The sequence below is a fragment of the Camelina sativa genome, chromosome 7, assembly GCF_030686135.1.
Source record: "Camelina sativa cultivar CO46 ecotype springtype chromosome 7, ASM3068613v1".
Lineage (NCBI taxonomy): Eukaryota > Viridiplantae > Streptophyta > Magnoliopsida > Brassicales > Brassicaceae > Camelina > Camelina sativa.
The window spans coordinates 8,157,087-8,177,401 of NC_141886.1; the positions used below are offsets into that span (position 1 = coordinate 8,157,087).

Genomic DNA, 20,315 nt, shown 5'->3' on the forward strand with positions numbered 1-20,315 from the left:
TTAGTCAGTTCATTTATTTTCAACTGGAATATAGAACATATACAACATTACTAAATAACTAGAAATACATATATGTTTATAGTGCAATTTAAGAATTATTAGTACAAATTTTCATTTATAAAATTTGGAAATCACACGTAGATGTTTGAACTCACCATTATATTTAAAATTTGAGAATAAAAAGCAAATAAACACATAAATATGACGTAAACAGGTTTGATGTAGAAGTTAGTATAAGAAAATGTAAGTTAGCGAAGAGAGAGAGAAAGAAAAAAATACTTAGAGCATCATTACTGAAGAGTAACCGTGTATCGTTACTCAAAAAAAAAATTTATCTTTACTACAGATTTTCTTTTTTTATTTATTTTTTAATATTTGTTCCACTAAATAAGTGACATTTGTGCTATATGTTAAGAGTATCATTTTTCAAATTTCTTTAGGAAGAATCGTTTCTCCTTCTTACCTCTTCTCTCTTATTTTTATTAATTTTTTAATAAAAGTATCAGTATAAGTAACTATCAGTAATGATGGTCTTAGCGTAAAAAAACAACGGAGAAGGAAGTGTGAGGCACGTAAGGGTTAAGATGCACCGCCGCCGCATCTTTAGTTGTACCACCAATTACACAACTCATTCCAACCATTGTTTTAAATACTGTATCTTGATTAAATGGTATTTTTTCGGGAAAATAGTATTTTAAATGCTTAATACTACCCTTTTTTTTTGAACTAAAAATGCTTAATACTACCTAAAAACTAATTTATAGGCTTAATACTGCTTTTTGGCCACAAGGAAGCGTTATTTAGACTGTTTAAAAGGAATTAAGCGACTAATTATATGTTCTATACGGTAGAAATTTATACGAAATATATAACACTGCAAAAAGTTTTAAATGACGAATTAAGTAATTTTCAGATTAAAATGACAATATACGTTTAAACACATATGTAAATCGGTTAATTTGAACGTTATTTCTACATGCCAACTCCTCTTTTTGTTATTTTTAAAATTTTTTTATCTAATATATAATTGGTGGGTATGAGTCTCTGGCATTACATGTGACATAGCTTCCAAGTTAGGATTAACCAGAAGATCTTGTTTCTACAAAACCGGATCCAACCCACTCTTTCGCTTGCTTTACTTCACTTGCAGGTTGTTGTTTTCCTCTACAACTCCCATATACTAATATATCTTTTACATTCTCAATATTAAATCATTTATTAATTAACCTAATAATAAATATATTTTTAGAAAGATATAAAGTCACCTAAAAATACCATTGCTTGATTTGTCAAAAGCATAAAGCTTTCACTTTTTGTTAAGATGTGTTAGGTTTTAATCAAAGAATATTAAGATCCGATGTAACTCAATTAATTGCATATCTAAATATGGTGAACTTTAGAGAGATTACCATATTTGAACTATAGTTAAATCAATTTGTTCATTTTCAAAAGCATCCGAATTAGTCTACACACAACTTAGTGATTCTTCATACTTACACTTTGGTTAGTGCGGTTTTTAATGTTTACCTATAACAAATAAAAGTTCAAAAATTTGTTTCAACTTCTACTTTTTAAACGTGACTAAAAAATATCGACACACAACAAAACATATACATGCATGTATGTGAAAAAAGAAGGCAAGTTCTTTAAATATAAAATATATATATAAATATAAGGTGAGAAAATGGGTGGCATACCAAATAGTAGAGAAGAGAGAGTGGTGGTGGGGCATTAAGACATAATATATAAAAAGAAGTTTTTGTCCGAAAAGGAGTGGATAGACACAACACAACACCTCACCACACTTCAACACTCCAACTACACCTCACTCTCTTACTTCTTACTCACTCCACTTCACCACACACTTCCTTTCTCTTCCTAACTAGCTGTTTCATTTATGTCTTTCGACTTTATTCGTGCTATTGCCCATTATTTATTTATATATTCTTTAATCTATAATCTGTATAAGTTTTTTCAAAACTATAAATTGTGTTGAACAAAAAAGTACAGTATAACAAGATTCAATAGACATATCTTCTAGTTTTATCTAGAGTTGGAATAGAATGCTCATACCAGTTAAAAAGTATCTTAGTGAGTTTTATCTTCGAATAGTTAATCTACCACTACGACAAGGGATAAGCATCTAGATCATATCGTCTATGTCTTTTTTTTTTTTTTTGTCAACCATATCGTCTAAGTGTTTTCCAGAACTTTTTAAAATTATATTCTTTTGAATAATATAGTTGAAATAGTAAGATAGTTACTTAGCCATCAATCAATTTGTATAGTCCTTGAAAGATAAGAAACACATCATAATCAGAACCTAATATAGATGTGTCTTTATATACTTGACACCAAATATCAATAACAGAAAGATATATATAACTTAAACGATTAAAAAAAAAAAGATAAAGAGGATAATGTAATGCAACTAAAATCCAAGCAAAAAATTATGGCTCAACATCTACTTGGTGAGTCTTGAGTGTTAGTATAAAATACATATGATTGTGTGTGTGTACATATATAATATACATTATATGCATGTGTATTACTCATGTTATGTAGCTGTCAAAATTAGCTAGAACTATATTTCTCCTACTTAAAGTTTGTCTTGGTTAACCTAACCATTTAAGCCGGCTGTAACCACTTTGTGTTTCAGGGCTTTGCGGTTTGGTTCTGATTTTGTGATACACAGTTTAGTGATAAAATTGGACATTGCCAACCAAGACTTGGAATCTGGTTGAATATTCGGTTCTTCATATAGTATTTTGTTCATAAAACGGTATAGCTAGTAATAGATATTCTGAGATAGTAATCTCTACGGTGATTAACTTCATTTGTGTTTTGAAAATCTAATGAACTCATCAATGATTGTGTAACAAGTCAAAAAACTGCAAGATTTTCTAAGTGTTCCATTTGGAAAATTTCAGACCAACAGATCTGATCATCTGAAATTCTTGAAACCCATAAATAGAAGTCACATCATTGTGTCAGAAAAAAACAATCATGGGATGATAGCTATATGTACTATGCCATTTGGGTAAGGACTTCAACTTATAGATAGAAAATGCATAATTCAAAAAATTGTTATTAGTAAGTCGAACAACGTCACAATTTTATATATATATATATAGATGACTTTATTAATGAAATTATCATATTCACAAGTTAGTGGAAAATTTTGAGAAAGCAAAATTAGAATATAACATGAACATATTCATATTTTATTAATAAGGTAGTTGAAGTAACAGACAGACGGTTCGGAAGACGCATACAAATTGGACCAACCAAGTGGGTAAGCTGATCCTGCTCTTACTACATCTTTATCTGATTTTAACTATGTTTTTGTGTATATAAAAAATAGAAAATTTTAGATTGAAACACAAATACATATGGGTTGCGGAAGAAAATGTTCAATGTTGAGTAACTCAAATGAGATTAATAATTCACCTACGAGATTGAACAAAATTCAATTAAGTCAAAGCCATGTTATATATATATATTTTTCCTACAATCTTTTGGATGTGATAAAACATAGAATTGGTATTCTTTCTTTTTGGTTCACAATGGTTCGAGTAGGCTTCTTATATTTTATCAATGCTAAATTAATAAGGTAACTATGATGATTTTAAACAGTAATTTTATAAGCTTTAACCAAAAATAAAATTTTTTTGTGTAATTATTATATACGGACATTGGCTCTAAATTGATAAGCTGTCGAATAGCAAAAATCAATGGTTCAACAAATTTTCCATATTTTTTTCATAGCAAACTGAAGTTATATTTAACAGTTCCATTGTTCAGAAATGTTATTGATCAAAATCAAAAGATCTTATATTCATTTGGTTTATTTTTGGCACAAGTTGTAATGGATAAAAAACTAGTTTAAAGAGGTACAATCCATCCATTCTTTTTTTGGTAAGGTACAATCCATCCATTCTGAATCATCTTATTAGTCCATTTTTGGGTGGAATTTTGGTTTGTATTTATACATTCAAATGAACATTTCTCTTACTTCATAATAAAATTATGAATTATCTTTATGTTTTCTGAGCATGTCAAAAATATTCTATGATCAAAACATATAATCCCAACTTTGTGATAGAATTTAATTTTTACTACAACATCTCAATTTTTGTGATGAAATCACATGTTTTAAACCAACAATTCTGAGTCCAAAGGAGTCACATGTGCATAACCGAATTAGAGGTTAACCATTTGACTACAAACTCTAAAAGATAACAATTACAATCGCAATAAATAAACACTAGAATTTAATATTATCTAAAAACTTTATTATTTAATTTCAATAGTCAATACTTAACAACTCACATGTTCTCAAGTTCAAACAACTCTTTACCATTTAAAAGACTTTTCCAATTGCACTGTTCACCAATTTACATCACTCACATAGTCAAATCCATGTAGCTTAAGATGATACACTTCACACCTATCTTTGTTTAGTCACTTTCTTCACGTGTTTCAGTTCAGTTTGTTACAATTAACAAGTTATTGAGAAAATTATGCTTATCATCAGCTTCTTTAAAACTAATGTTAAAGTCACTTTATCTAAATACAAACAATCAATACGCATGGATCATTTCGAAAGTGTTGAACTGAATAAAAAAGGATTCTAAATCAAACCACCAAAACAATATACTAAAACCGATCAAACGCAGATTCAAAAGTAACACATCACTATCACAAATCCGAAAAGAGAAACTGATGCAGTGAACATAAACAACAAAAGTTTTTATTCAGCCAAACATTATTTGCTAAGATTCTGACATCTTATAGAACAGTAGACATAAGAGTACTTACTTAGCTCACACTTAGAGCGGCGTCAAGCCAATCACACCTGCGAAAGAACCACCATAACTCATGAGAATACCGATACACAGAGACCAAATTTGCGTTTAATATGTTATAATTAAAGTGTGTTTTCTTCAAATGAAACCACAGTTGTTGGCCTTTGAAACAATTACAGCCTAATAATATAAAGAGATCGAAAGTTTAACCATACCGCATGCCAATCTACCGCCTGCGTTTCCTGTGGTCAGACTAAGCTCATGTCCACCTATATTCGTCATATCAACCAAGAGATGTAATCAGATCACAACTTGGCTTTAAAGACTTTTATAAACTTAGAAAGTGACACCCTTTTCATTAACAACTCTGTGAAATTAAGATACTAAAACCAAAGATCAGCAAACTGTTCACAGGCCACAAGAATTGTGCGAGCAGTGTCAAATTAATGTAACGAGAATCAGAAGTATAAACAGTTTACCCTTTCCAAGGTCATCCTTAAGCTCGTGAACCACAAAGGCTCTTCCAACAACACAATTAGGACCAGTCAGAGGAATCTGCAAAAATGTTTTAACAGTAAACAAAAGCTTCTTACAAGACAATATACGAGAGGCAAAATACTTAAAAAGGAAGATAACACCAACCTGATTGTCCACGATTGTTGTTTCTGCCACGCCTGTTGTTACAAGTAAACTACTTAGTTCAAACTAGTTTTAAAATCATCAAAGATGGCAGCCATAACATATGGGAGTTTCGAATCCAGGATGTAAATACCATCGGCATTGGCAATTATGTTTCCCAGGTCACCCGCATGACGGCACTCGTCTTCAGGAGCTCCGTGTGTCATCTTATTAGGGTTGAAATGTGGTCCTACGAGAATATAAGATCGATTTAGAACACAAATCTCCATATTGTTAATCAAATGAATCTGCCATTGGTATTAGTATTGGTAAAGAACCTGTTGAGATGCAACCATTTGTTGTATCACCAAACTCATGCTGCAAAATCAAACAAAAGACATTACTAAACCACTATATATAGCTATAGAATAAGAAAACATGTTTCATTCATCTGAGGAGGGACACACTTACGAGGTGAAATCCATGAGGCCCTGGAGTGAGCCCAGTGATACGGACATTCACAGTTGTAGGACCTGCATTCACTTAAACAATCTACATAGTCAAAAAAACTAGCAAAAGACCCAATCTTTATATCACAGCTATTAGATTACTTTGTATAAACTTCACAGAACCATTGTATCACCAAGTAATCACAGTTAAATGCAAAAAGGAGTTGCCTTTTTATTCTAAAGCTAATCCCTTTTTGTTAATATACAGAGTAGTGACCAAACAAAACAGAGCAGAATCAGATGAGAGGAAAAAAAAAAAAGTATGAAACTTTGAGAAGATTAAGCACTAGGAATGACCTAATCATGCCCACAACCTCAATCAAATAGGAACCCAGATGAGAAAAATATAAACTTTGAGCAATTGAGAGAGAGAGAGACTCAAAAGGAATGAGAGAGGAGGGGACCTGAGTCATCTTGGGTAAGAGTAACAACTCCTTCGACATCGGAGTTACCCTTAAGCACTGCAACAGCCTTCTTCGCGGCGGAAACAACTGTCAACGCTTTCGAAGGAGCTCTGGAGGAGAAGGAAACGGATTGGGGACGACGGTGAAGGTTGTTGTTAAGAGAGGCACCGCGGAAAGAGGAACGAAGAAGACTTGAAGAAGAGTTGGATGAGTGAGGAATGAGAAGACGAGAAGGAGATGAGAATGCGAGGATGGTGTTGGCAGCCATGGCTTTTGGCTCTCTGGCTGCTGTGTTTTTCTTTTTTTGGTTTTGACGTTTGGAAGAAGTGAGTGGGCAAATAGTGTTGAGATTGAGAGATGAGGTTTTTCTCTTATTATTTTTGGTTTCTCAATTCGGCCCACACAAAAATTTAAATGCATCTTACCAGTTTACCAACTTTAGGACTTACAATTTGATTCAACTTAGTGTCTCACACGTTTCTTTTTCACTTTATTGCTTACTTTTTGATTTGAAAATTAAAAGGATCTCTTTAGCAAAACCAATATTTTTTTCAATGGTTGATTTAATATGTTGCAGTTGGTAAACAAAGTGTCGAACTATAGTATGGAGTAGACACTAGCTACAACATTGTTACCATTAGTACATAATTTTTGGAAAGTAGAATGAAAAAAAGCGGACTAACAATAAATTTATGAGATGATGATATGGAGTTTTATGATTAAATGCATACTAGTATGAAGATTTTTAGTTTGCATAGTGCATACTGATCAGCAATGATAAATGATGAATTAAATACGGATTAATCCGGCTTTAATCTGGTCAAGAACATACTATACAACCATCATAGATAAAATCATTAGGATGATTGTTTGAAATATTTAATATTTAATCGTTAGGCACTAGAAGTATTTAATTTTTTTTTTTTAAAGATGGAAGTTATCTTTGGGAGGTTTTAAAAAAAATCTTTAGATTAAAGTTCATATAATTTTATAAAAATAAAAAAAAAAACAAATTTAGCACTAACAAAATAAAATGAATTTGAACTAGCTAGTGATCCTTTTTTTTTTTTTTGGTTATTTCCGGATAGAAGTTTAGTTTCAAATAATGTTTTGATTTCCCCTTTGTTATTTCATTTTTTTTGGTTTAAATAAATCTTGAAAACCTGTATAAGTTGAGACAAAAATTAGTATCAAAAAGGTTGTCAGAATTCCTATAAGTTCTTAACAACACATCATCAAAATTGGGTTCCAGATTCAATGTTTGGACATACTTCTTACAACCAGATTACTGTTTCATAGCTCCATTGGACCTATTTAAGCTATATAACACACCAAGCTGAATATGTCTCTGTATAACTGTATAGTTGGTGATTGCAGCAACCGAACTAATCACGTATACAATATATCCTATGGATGCATGAATGGACTTATGCCTGAGTGTCTGAGGCATATACTCATGGATCGGAAGTTTTAGGCAGTTTGTGTATAAGAGATGTTCTCTAGGAACCATAAATTTTGTAAAGACGATCAATATTTTATATATTATCCTTTTAAAGATGTTGGCTAAGTGCTTAATTTTAGCTTTGCAAAACTCTTATGATTTTTATCAGTTTGATTATGATAATATTGTGTTCTCCAAAATATAAGTCACAGAAAAGAAAGAAAAAAAAAGTCGAACTTAAAAAGAAAAGGGATTTGTATAAACTGTAGAAAACAAAGCTTCGTTTTATAGTAAGTAACCCTAAATCCTATCTACATTCTCGTGGTAATTTTGTTACGGAACTAGTTCATTGATCTTCGCATGGCAGCTCGAAACGACACAGTGGGCAAACGTGATTGATCTCAAACCACTTTACGGCACACTCATCGTCAAAGACATGTCCACAAGGTAAAATCACAACAACACTTCTTTCATCTTCAAATTCTTCAAAACAAATTGCGCACGTTTTACCAGTAGAACTAACCTTGTCGTACATTTTCCTGGCTAAAGACTTGACCACGAGCTTGCTTGCAGGTACTAACTGGATATTGTTGTTTTCGTCCAACGAGACTTGAACCGCTTCTTCAATCTGAACCTCCTCTTCAGTCTGAACCACTTCTTCAATCTGAAGCTCCTCTTCAGTCTGAACCACTTCTTCATTAATACGAGGCTCATCGAGAATAGAAACATCCAACGCCAGTTCTAAAGCACACCCATGAGAATACCCATTGCTTGCGGAACAAGTGATTTCAGCAACATAGAGAATTACATACATCGCATGTGCAATATAGTGGTCGTTGAGCCCTGTTTCCATCAAGAAGTCATTCAAATCCACTATGCTTTGAATCTCGTTGTGGTCATCGTTGATGAATTTGAATTTGTAAGTCGGGAATGTCAAGACTTCACCACCTTCTTCAAGGAAGATCCTTGGAGTGACTCTGATTGTGCATGCATCTTCGGGTGCAGGATCGTGTTTGATTTCGTACTCTAACGAGATTTGATCCGTTTCTTCAATATATGATAAGGGTTAGGTTAGTCAATCCGGCCCGAGACGCATTCGTTGACCTATTCCTACTCTCTCGTCCAGAACATCTAACAGCAACGTATTAACCGCTAATGCACCTTTCTTTTATCAAATCTCAGGAACATGGTCTAATCATGAGGGGCGCTCAAGCATGCGAAGAAAGCCGGCCTTACCTTTAGCAAGTTTCAGACAATCTAGTAAAGGGCAAGTAATGGTTGAGAGTATACCCTATGGGCTAATAGAGAGGAGAACTCCGAGGGGGCCATCATGTAGCACTCGATGCTTGTTCTAGCGGCCGCCCCTAAAATAATACTAACAGCGAGGGCCAGACCGCCGGACTCGGAAGAAAGAGTATCTAAATAAGTCTTTAGAGGACTATGCCAAGTAACCCCAGAAATTTTTTTAGGTGGATATTTTTTGTGGGAATTCACTTTTCTTCGAATTGGGAGGGCGATCCTCCCGGTGAACAAACGACAAAGTCGTGAATGTCAATTTACCATCTTTACCGAAGATCCTTGCATTGACTCTAATTGTGCCCGCATCTTCTGGTTCAGGATCGTATTTGATTTGGTGGTTAAAATCCGCGCGTGTAAGTGTAACCATGATTAAAAACAAAAACAAAATCAAATCTGGTGGTTTCTGTTTTTTTTTCCTTCTCTTTGTTAGTGGTCACCCAAGAAGAAATTGAATCGATTGTTTAAGGGTTTAGGCTGAATTAACTCATATATTTATAGTCGAGAGACTCTTATCTTTGTCGGTTCCTAATTCTAGTGGGATTTTTGAGATAACAGTTTCCATTTTTTTTTTAAAGTCCATTACGATTTCCATTTATTATCTTTTTAAAAGAAGAAAATTACTTTAAGTCCTTTTTCTAAGCTTTACTTTCCTCTATTGAATTTTGATAAATTCCTTTTTCTTAAAGGTGAATTTCTATTATACTTACGAAAAGTTTAGAAGCAATGTTATAATGTGATTTTTAATTTAACATATTCACTAAGTGTTTAAGACAAAACAGGGAGGTTGTTTTTTTTTTTCTTAATATATGCGTACTACTTTAGTAAAAATAATGAGTCAACATCGTTTTGCAATTAAGAGTCCAAAACATAGTATTTACACGTTACATAACACATAAACAAATAGAAACCACGTAACGTAAGAGTCTAAGACATACTTCATCTCTTCGTCATCATCTTTTCTTACCTCTTCAAGAACGATCATCCAACATCAATTAACTATAACTCAAACCCGAAACAGAGGAAGAAGAAGAAGATGATGTGATGGACTTACGTGGACATGCCAAGTCTTCTCTTCCTCTTATGGTTAGCCTTGAAACAAGCTTGTCTCAATATCTTTGTCTTATCCTCAAACTTCAGATCTGGTAACTTCTCAATCGTTTTCTTCTCCTTCTCGAGCTTTTCCAAAGCGTTTCTTAAGCTTGTCTTCGTTTTCTTCCCCTTCCATCTTCTCCAGCTCCTGTTACAACTATAAAAATAGGCACATCAAAATTCACTGAAACACATTTAAGGCTTTTTACATGGTATTTCAATTCCAAAACAATATTTTTTCTTTAATAAAAATATTGGCAAATTAAAAATCGGAATAAAAAAAAAGTCAGTAGAATAATTCCTAAGGATATATACAATAGACAAATTTCATAGTTATAACATAGTTATATTATATGTAATAATTGTTTATTAATAATAAATGAATTTTAAAAACCTTATAAGCTGGTCATACCATTTGGTTATATTGACAATTTAAAAAAACTGATTATACTATGATCATAGTATGATGGCGGTTGAGCAAGTATGCCTCCATCGTCTAGTTAAAAAAACCTTATAAATAATTAGTATTGTTTGTAAAATGTCTTATTTTCATCTTTTTTAGACCAACACTTATCAAAATATATATATTAGAAATAGGCTCGCGTGATGCGCGAGATATATTTTATTTTATTTTTATTGATTATGATATATCTTAAATTTAGAAATATATTTTTGAAATGTATTTTTTTATATGAATTTTTTTAAAAAGATGTTTAATATGTGGTCCTTTATTATAAAGGCTTTATATATATGGTTCTTAATGTTTGGACGCAAAATAAAATAAACAAAACATATCAGAAATTTTTTTGATTGAAGTAATTAAATCCTTCAAAGTTTTGTTGTTTTGGATTTTATGGTTTTGTGATAAATTGTTAGGTTCTTAGACCATCTCCAAGCCCACTCTATTTTAAAGTCAATACTCTGTTATAGAGTAACATTTGCTCTAACCCTACTCTATATCTTACTCTAAATAGAATAAATGGTAGGATTACTCTATATGCAACTTTAATTTTTACACTTACTCTATTTTAGAGTATACAATAGATTGATACATTGAAAAAAACTATGCTCTATTTTAGAGTAAAAAATAGAATATATATTGGAGATAGTCGTAGTACACATGAGGTTTGTGTAGAGGCCATATATTAGACATTCGAAACAAAAATTGAGTATTGAAAATAGTTTACAAACATGAAAATTATTATCGAAACTCAGTAAACATGAAAATAAATAAATAAAAATTATGTTTTAGTCTCAATCGTAAAGAAAAATAATTGATAAATATTTATCTTTTTGCGAGTGGTTTTACAAATTTATATATTCTTCAACTCAATCTTAATATTTGATTTTCTTTTTGACTCCACAATATGTTGCTACGGTTTGATTTTCTTCAGTTAGCCTCCTAACATCTTGTGAATCAGTAACTCTATATGAATGCTTAAAATGTGTTATACTTCTATGATGATGGGTTATTTCTCGGTCCTTGTCTCTATTCATATTCATTATGTTCTTTTAATTGTCAAAAATGAACTTTCCAACATGTCAATTGGTGTAGATCATGGAAGAGAAGACAAAATCAGAAAAATTGATATCAACAATACATACATTCCATTTATTTTTCTGATATAACTTCATTTCTAATTTATTTTAACTTACATCTAAATGTTTATTTTAATTAACTATATTTAAACTTATAATATCTATATGTTGAATTTTCCATCAGATTTGATGATTTTAAAATAAGATATGTGAGAAAAAAAATCAGACCAACTCAAATTCATCCAATAAATAAATGGATTCTAAAACCTGAATTTTGTACTATACTAATGAAATTATGAATCTAGAAAATATGTTTTACAAGGTAACAGAAGAATCACCAATGATTATTTTGAATAATTAATATGTATACTCACAATTTATCATATGCTCAAGTGTTTACTCTCTAATCTTGTAATCACCCTTAATATAAAAAATTGGAATAATGCATATTGAAGTATGGCTAAAGTCATAAAAATTTATGAAATATCTTATACTATATCTCGCATTAAATGTTGAACAAAATTCATGAAAAGAAAAGTGTGTCAAATTTAATGTTTTTTAGATTCGATATATTATCTCTATTTTCTAATCATTTAAAAATCAATACTATAATTACCATTAAATTATTTTGTAAACTATTATTTTCTATTATTTCATTGGGTGATTAAGCAATTCTGTTATTTTTATTTTCTTTTAGTACATATGTTTTAAAGAGAGTCAAAATGTAACTTATAGAATACAAAATATAATTTAATTTTATCTCGATACAATGTGATGTTTTAGATATATTAGAACATATATATATATATTTAAATTATTCTGTCATAAATTAATTTGGCTTCATTTTTTATTTTAAAAGTATTAAAACTTTTTTTGTTTTAATTTGTTTGATCAGTAGTTTTAATTTTAGGTTATATGGTATATGCTTCATTAGGAAATATATTATATGTTAAAACTGAAGGTTATGTTATGATACCATTATGATATTTTTATCTTCTTTTAATATATTAGTACATATTCTATATTTTTAAATTTGTCTATCATAAATGAATTTGGTTTCAATTTTCACTTTAAAAGTATGCAAATTTTTTTTCTTTTAATTGGTTTGATCAGTAGCTTTTTTTTTTAAGTTATTGGTATATGCTTTCATTAGGAAATATATTATATGTTAAAACTAAAAAGTTGGAAGAAATATATTTTTGTAACAATGTGAATTTTATTTTTTAAAGCAAATTCTCCACCATATAAAATATAAATAAATAAAAGTATATAAAAATATTTAATTTAAAATTAATTAGTGAGAGAGACATGTGTCACAAATATATAGCGCCAAGTGTCACATTGGCAGTCAAAGTTAGAAAAAAACCTTCTCATGTTATATAAAATATATATATTTAAATATCTTTAAAAGACTAATACTAATACAATCGAAAGGTATTATAAAATGATATTTAATATCTTAATAATTTAGAAAACCCTAAATATTAAATAACTTTAAAATAGTCACACACACGAAAAAAAAAAAAATAGGCTTAAAAACCAAAATCACATCATTTATTTTGTTTTGGTTCTGTTCGTTTTTTCGGGTTAAGGTTTTGTTTGCCCACCTCTAATCTCGATGAGAACCACCGTAAAGTGAAACTCTCTGCGACTCTCTAATTATCAGCTCAGAAATGGTTCTCACATGATGTTCACAAAACATGTTGTTCTGAACCATACATTGCCCGCAAGTTATTATGTGAAGGGAAATGAGTTCTACTTGTTTTAGTATCTGCACAGAGTAAAATGATTCTTCAGTTGCCTATAAGATGCTTTTAAAGTCGGGTTTAAAAAGTTGAAGCTTAGAGTGCACAGATACGTGATAAGGGTCACTAGACTCGTTTCAGGTACACTTCCTTGTGGCCTCTATTTTGGAATTTTATTAAATATTTTTATTTGTGTCAGAGTGAGATGGTCTAGTAATCTGATTCAGATGTCTTGTAGAGCCGAGGAGGTAATGCCATCTTTAGCCATGATTGCTGGAACAAGTTTCTGGGATTGGGACATCTCAGCTAGATCCGATGACTTTTTTCTCCAGACAAAATGTGCTTTTGAAGTTTTCTACCTCCATAAAAATACAATCATCTTATTTAAATAAATTCAATTTTTCTGAGTTTTAGGTTTAACTTGTAAGAAGCTGAAGACATATACTATTTATAGTAGAGAGAAACAAATCAAAAACTGTCTAAAACTATACATGTCTATAGATGTCCAAAGTTTGTTATAATGTAACGGCCTAACCTATTAACAGCATATACATCTGTGTGCCCTTGTTTACATAATATGGTTTCTCTTTTTTTTTTTTTGTACTCTCAAAAGGAACCCAACATTTCTTTGTTTTCGTCTTGCCCATTTTTTACAATAATTCTCACAAGTTTCTTAAAGTCATGGACATGGGGAATGGGACAGGACCTGGGATGTCGGGGGATTATAGTGGAGGCGGCGAATTTGTAGTAGGCGACGACATGATGCCGGGAATGGGAGGTGGTGGTGGTGAGATGTCGGGAATGGAAGGTGGTGATGTTATGCAGATGAGTCCTGAATTAAATTGGATATATGAAATGGCTTGGTATGGTGAAAGTAAAAGAGGGGATGGTTTTTTTTGTGAGGAGCATCCTTCTAAGCTAACTTCAGATGGTATTTGGGAGAGACTTATTTTGAAAACGGTAGGTCTTAATATTTGGCAATACCGTCTTCCGAATCTCGAGATTGTCATCTTGCTTGTCTTCTTCTTTTGGCAAGCCTTTACTATCCTGTTCAAGAAATTGGGTCTTTCTGTTCCCAAGTTCTCTTCTATGATGCTTGTAAGTATCTTCTTCTTTTTTTTATTCTTCTTCTTCAATCTTTTTGTACGTGTTTAAAATACTGACAAAACCGTTGATGCATTGAAGGCGGGACTACTCTTGAATGTTATGCTTACTTTATCCGGTAATAACTCGATCATTGGAGAGATCTTGGTCCCTAAAAACAGAATCGACATTCCAGGATGCCTTGGATCATTCGGATTCATGATGTTCTGGTTCCTCAAAGGTGTGAAAATGGACGTCCAGAGAATCTTCAAGTCTGAAGCAAAAGCAAGAGTCACTGGAATCGCAGCGGTTACTTTCCCTGTAGTTGTTGGTTTCTTACTTTCCAAGTTCAGATCAGCTAAAGATCAACCCCTCTCTTCCAGAGAATATGACACAGTGCTGCTAATGGAAAGCCTCACGTCCTTCTCTGGGATCGCAAGACTCTTGCGCGACCTCGGCATGAACCATTCGTCTATTGGTCGGGTTGCTTTATCCTCAGCCTTAATCTCTGATCTGGTTGGACTCCTAATCATGCTGGTGAACATTTCTCTTGCTTCAAGTACAATCTTTAATGCTGTGGCTTTGCTAGTAGAGATAGCCTTATATCTCTTCATGACGTTTAAGGTTGTGAGACCATTCCTATTCAAAGTGATCAAGCGGAAACGAGAAGGGAGACCAATCGAAGACAAATACATCTATGTGGTTTTCGTCTTTCTTTGCTTATCGTGTATGTACTGGAACTTAATTGAACAGAATCCTGCACTTGGAGCTTTCGTTCTTGGTCTCGCCATTCCTAGTGGACCTCCTATTGGATCTGTATTGGTCGAACGGTTAGAGAGCTTTAATTTTGGTATTGTATTGCCTCTCTTCTTATCAGCCACTATGCTCAGGGTTGATATTAGATCTTGGAAAGGCGCTTTGACATTCTTTAGCGGCGATGATAAGAAATTTGCGGTTACGTCTCTTGTCCTGCTCGTCTTCTTATTGAAGCTCTTTGTCGCAGTGATTGTACCTTACGTCTACAAAATGCCATTGCGAGACTCGGTTATCCTTTCTCTTATCATGTCTCACAAGGGTATCATCGAACTCAGCTTCTACTTTTACGTTTTCAGCCTCAAAGTTAGTCTCTCATCTCATCTCTCAATTATATATGATTATGATTTTCTTGCAAAAAAAAAAAAAAACAAAAAAATAGAAAGATTTTTATTTAATTATTCTTCTTATTGATTGTTTTGGTATAGGCATTATCAAGAGATATATACTCAATCCTAGTCTTGTGCATCGTCATCAACTCTGTGGTCTTACCAGTGGTGATCGGGTTTCTCTACGACCCATCTAAGCAATTCTTGTGCTATCAAAAGAGAAATTTAGAGAGTATGAAGAATACTGGAGAGCTAAAGACTCTTGTATGCATCCATAGACCAGACCACATATCTTCCATGATCAACCTTCTCGAAGCTTCTTATCAATCCGAAGAAAGCCCTCTCACATGCTACGTGCTCCACCTCGTCGAGTTACAAGGTCAAGACGTTCCCACTTTGATCTCTCACAAAGTTCAGAAACTCGGAATTGGGTCAGGGAAAAAATATTCTGAAAACGTCATCCTCTCTTTCGAACATTTCCACCGTTACGTCTCCAGTTCTATCTCCATAGACACGTTCACTTGCATCGCAAACTCCAACCATATGCAAGATGATATTTGTTGGTTAGCTCTTGATAAAGCTGTCTCACTTATCATTCTTCCTTTCCATCGGACTTGGTCACTCGACCGAACATCCATCGTATCAGATGCTGAGATGATCAGGTTTCTCAATTTCAACGTCTTGAAACAAGCTCCTTGTTCTGTTGGCATCCTTGTCGAACGCCATCCCGTTAACAAAAAACAAGACGAGCAACAAAGCGTTAAGGTATTACAGTTACATTTTTTTTAAAATTATTATTGTCCGTATTAGAAACCAACCTAATGCTTGGGAATCGCTTTGTTAGTCGAGTCTCATCCACAATGCTTCCATGTTGGTCGTTTCAGATGCTTTAACTATTAAATATATAAAGACTAAGTACACAGTGCTATTTGATGGCAGGTGTGTGTGGTATTCGTGGGAGGCAGAGATGATAGAGAGGCGCTGGCCTTTGCGAAGAGAATGGCCCGTCAAGAGAACGTAACATTAACAGTTTTACGTCTCGTCGCATCGGGAAAGAGCAAAGAAGCGACAGGATGGGATCAAATGCTTGACATGGTTGAACTAAGAGAGTTGATGAAAAGCAATGATTCAGGAATGGTAAAAGAAGAAAGATCAACAATTTACATGGAACAAGAGATCTTGGATGGAGCGGATACGTCAATGCTTCTACGTTCCATGGCTTTCGATTACGATCTTTTCGTCGTGGGGAGAAGCTGCGGTGAGAACCACGAGGCGACTAGCGGTATAGCGAATTGGTGCGAGTTTGAGGAGCTTGGAGTCATTGGTGATTTCTTGGCCTCGCCAGATTTCCCAAGCAAAACGTCGGTGTTAGTAGTGCAACAACAACGTTCACTAGCCAATTATGATTAGAAGGGGAGAAAGCACACTATACTTGGTGGTTGATTGTTACATATATCTCTCATTTGTAGCATCTACACACACACAAAAAAAAAATGGGTATTTTCATTTCATTTATTCATTGTTGTTACTTGCGGATTATATTTTGTAGATCAGAAATAACATTAAGGAAAAATTTAGAATGTTTTGATTATAGGTTAGAGCAACATTAATCTTCGATTTAATCAAGGAGGGTCACTCACATAATTTGCAAGCCAAACTTCAGACTTGTGATTATAAAACAAAAAACATAAAAATTACTTCATTTAACCATACAAGTTGCCGCTAAATTACTCTATAACACGGTGTTTATTCAATAGAGAGAATCAACAACCTCGATTACATCTTCACTTGAATTAAAATTAGATCTTCGGAAGTTACAAAACATGCAAGAAGGAACACAATCAATGAGATGCAGAACCGGGTTTTGACTCACGTTACAGAAATCAAGTGAATGGCTTGATGAATTCAAACCCTTGGTTTAGAAGTGATCCAGTGATCCAAAGCTTCAGGTTAGGCAAGTTTAAGCTCTGTTCAAAGCATGTCCCCTGTTTCCACCAAAAACAAGCAAACTCGTTAAGTAAAACGTATATATTCGGAAACAAAAACAACGTTAAAAGGGTACAAAGTTGGTTTCTTACATCTAACGTATATGTCAAGAGGTATCTGTCAGGAGAAGGAGAGCTTAGGTTGGAGTTCTGAACTTGGAAACTTGTTAGAGACTCCAAAGACTTGTATAGAGATGGAGCAACACCTTCTCCTTTATTACACACCAATCTCACATAAAACCCTTTCTCCTCCACTTGAATAACATCCATCTAACACAAAAAGAAACATATATACTTATTTTCAAGGTTCTTGATGTGTTTCAAGATTATCAATATAGCTTTTCAAGATTTACCTGAACGATCTTCTTGGAAACAGGAGGACTGATACCGCGAAAAGGTTGAGTCTTTTGAGCATCAGGAACAGGTTCTTGGTACCCTCCAGTAGAGTTTAAAGAAGCTTCAAGTCCCGCGATATCGGATTTGAGTTTCTTGGCTTGTGATTGAAGTTCTTGAACATACAACACCGCATCTCCAACTATAGATGCTTTATCCATCTACATGACACACACATACAAATCCATTATCTAACAGTTTCATTACACCAAATCTTTGTGTCACGAAATGTTGTGATTTGTTACCTTAGTAATGTTGGGAACAAGAGATCTCAAAGCGTAAAGCTTATCCTTCATTCGACCTCTCCTCCTTCTCTCAGAGATCAAAGTCCTAGACCGATCAGTCTTAGTCTTACGGGTTCCATCGTTATTAGTCGTAGTGGCTGATGAATCATCACCGTCGTTGTAATCTTCTCCATCTTCTTCACCGCCGCCAGCTCTAACACTCTCACCATCAAAGCTACGGAACGATTCAGCGACATTGGAGTCTAAGTCAGGCAATTCGTCAAACAGGTCATCGACAGGTGTAGGGATGAACTGGCTCTCGTCGATGAAACACGGGCTGCTTTGTAATGGACCAAGGTCGAAATCAAGAACTGGGTTTTCGTCCATGGTTTGATGATGATGATCTCCTCGTATGATGTTTATGAACTGATCGAAGTTTGGATCGACCAAGAAATTGTGAAGTTCTAGATCGTTCATGTTGGAAAGAGCGTTGACTCTTCCGTCCATTTGTCTTTTTCTTTCTTTTTTGTCTGTTTGTGGTAATGAAGAAGAGACTGTTTATGAAAGTTTCTGACAACGAAAGAGAGACAAAATGAGTTTATATATACACATAAATATTATGTTACAATCATCAACTCTATTAGTTTAAGAAGTATATGTGAATATGATAGTGATTTTTTTTTTTTTTTTTTTGACATAATAGTACAAATCATTTTATATTTAATTTATCATCAAACTTTCGCTTTTTAAGGGTTGTGCATTGATATGGACCAAAGTTCATAGCAAAGGCTTGTACCGAAATGATTATTTTGACGCATTGTTCTTTCAAATCAATCTACAAATGTGATCCATTAGTTATTGAATCATGTTTGTCGCAGCCTATCGATTTCTTAAGGAGTGATGTTTGTTATCAGTGTATTAATGTATAATCATCTCGTCAATGAGGCGGTTTGTTGGACCCGCATTTGATTTTTTCTAGTACAATAATTGATGAACATCGAGATACAATTTACAGCTGATTAAAGTGTCGTTTTTCGTTACAAACATTTTCATTATCTTATCGAAACAATGGTGTAAACTACGGCGAAAACAACATATTTTCAATTTATTGTTTGTTTATGTTTAGAATGGGAATCTAGAAATAGACTCATTGATCTTTTATCCAGTATTAATATTAGAATTTGGGATTCTTAAGACTCTTTTATTTCTTATGACCAACAACATATAGACTAGGTGAACCACCGATGCCACATTTGAGGATTTTTCTTTCCTTCCATTACGAATGAAAATTTTCATTTGTTGATATGATTACTGTATTGTATGTGGAGGCATGTAAATAAACTAACTTAAGAAATTTCAGATTAATATATTGACTTAAGAAATCGATATAGAAATATACGCTTGTTATTGGTTGGTCTTAGATTATATATTCAGTTTACGTCTTTCATAATGTCATGCATGACCTGTCTATTAAATATAATTTTTGATTAAATATAAAATTTGCCATTATCAAATGATTGATTTGTCGTGTTGCATGACAGTTATATTTTTTAGATTGTTCTATTTCATTTATTTTGTGTTAAAGATATAAATATTTGTTGTTTCTTCATTACTTCATATCTATACAATTCTTCTTATCAAATAATAAAATACAAACATTATACTCACTACATAATATATCACACTCATTTATCATATTTTTGGATATAATATATAATTTCTACCCTCACCAAAAAAAATGTAACTCAAAACAAGAGAAACATATAAAACTAATTGACATTCTGATCATACATTATTGGTGCTGCTAGGCTGTTAGGTTCAGAATACTGAAAATAATATTATACGCAGCTTATGTCAGTGTACTGTTGTATTATTTATTTGTATGTGTCTCTCTAAACTGTATGAAAGGATTCAGAGGGAAAGTTTATCCATCCACTTCCTGTTACATATATATTGTTTGATTTTTATTTATTTTTTACAACGTAATTTATTTTAAAAGTTTTTGGTTATGTAAATATAAATCGAATAAACCATAT

The 20,315-nt window shown here is 32.8% G+C and overlaps 4 protein-coding genes across 5 annotated transcripts; 1 reads left to right on the top strand and 3 right to left on the bottom strand.

Annotated features, from left to right (window-relative positions):
• Positions 1 to 4,634: 4,634 nt before the first annotated feature.
• On the bottom strand, positions 4,635 to 6,773 carry LOC104700720 (superoxide dismutase [Cu-Zn] 2, chloroplastic). 2 transcript variants are annotated; one of them, XM_010416280.3, is made up of 8 exons: positions 6,340 to 6,773; positions 5,898 to 5,959; positions 5,765 to 5,804; positions 5,581 to 5,676; positions 5,451 to 5,482; positions 5,288 to 5,363; positions 5,024 to 5,077; positions 4,635 to 4,858 (listed from the first exon to the last, which is right to left on the bottom strand). In XM_010416280.3, exons 1-8 carry the CDS (start codon positions 6,605 to 6,607, stop codon positions 4,833 to 4,835), a joined length of 654 nt encoding a protein of 217 aa, XP_010414582.1. In that variant the 5' UTR covers positions 6,608 to 6,773; the 3' UTR covers positions 4,635 to 4,832. The 2 variants fall into 2 exon arrangements, with proteins under 2 accessions (XP_010414582.1, XP_087314115.1); XM_087457989.1 differs by lacking the exon at positions 5,024 to 5,077 and having other exon boundaries at positions 4,635 to 4,878; positions 5,262 to 5,363; positions 6,340 to 6,757.
• Positions 6,774 to 8,016: 1,243 nt separating this feature from the next.
• Positions 8,017 to 9,446, bottom strand: LOC104704431 (uncharacterized). Its single transcript, XM_087458363.1, has 2 exons — positions 9,275 to 9,446; positions 8,017 to 8,827 (listed from the first exon to the last, which is right to left on the bottom strand). Exons 1-2 carry the CDS (start codon positions 9,444 to 9,446, stop codon positions 8,127 to 8,129), a joined length of 873 nt encoding a protein of 290 aa, XP_087314489.1. The 3' UTR covers positions 8,017 to 8,126.
• A 4,244-nt stretch (positions 9,447 to 13,690) lies between these two features.
• Positions 13,691 to 17,268, top strand: LOC104704432 (cation/H(+) antiporter 8-like). The gene is made up of 4 exons (XM_010420526.3): positions 13,691 to 14,550; positions 14,638 to 15,654; positions 15,777 to 16,442; positions 16,617 to 17,268. Exons 1-4 carry the CDS (start codon positions 14,134 to 14,136, stop codon positions 17,085 to 17,087), a joined length of 2,571 nt encoding a protein of 856 aa, XP_010418828.2. The 5' UTR covers positions 13,691 to 14,133; the 3' UTR covers positions 17,088 to 17,268.
• An 80-nt stretch (positions 17,269 to 17,348) lies between these two features.
• On the bottom strand, positions 17,349 to 18,866 carry LOC104700721 (transcription factor FER-LIKE IRON DEFICIENCY-INDUCED TRANSCRIPTION FACTOR). The gene is made up of 4 exons (XM_010416281.3): positions 18,301 to 18,866; positions 18,016 to 18,216; positions 17,756 to 17,932; positions 17,349 to 17,662 (listed from the first exon to the last, which is right to left on the bottom strand). Exons 1-4 carry the CDS (start codon positions 18,784 to 18,786, stop codon positions 17,561 to 17,563), a joined length of 966 nt encoding a protein of 321 aa, XP_010414583.1. The 5' UTR covers positions 18,787 to 18,866; the 3' UTR covers positions 17,349 to 17,560.
• Positions 18,867 to 20,315: the final 1,449 nt, after the last annotated feature.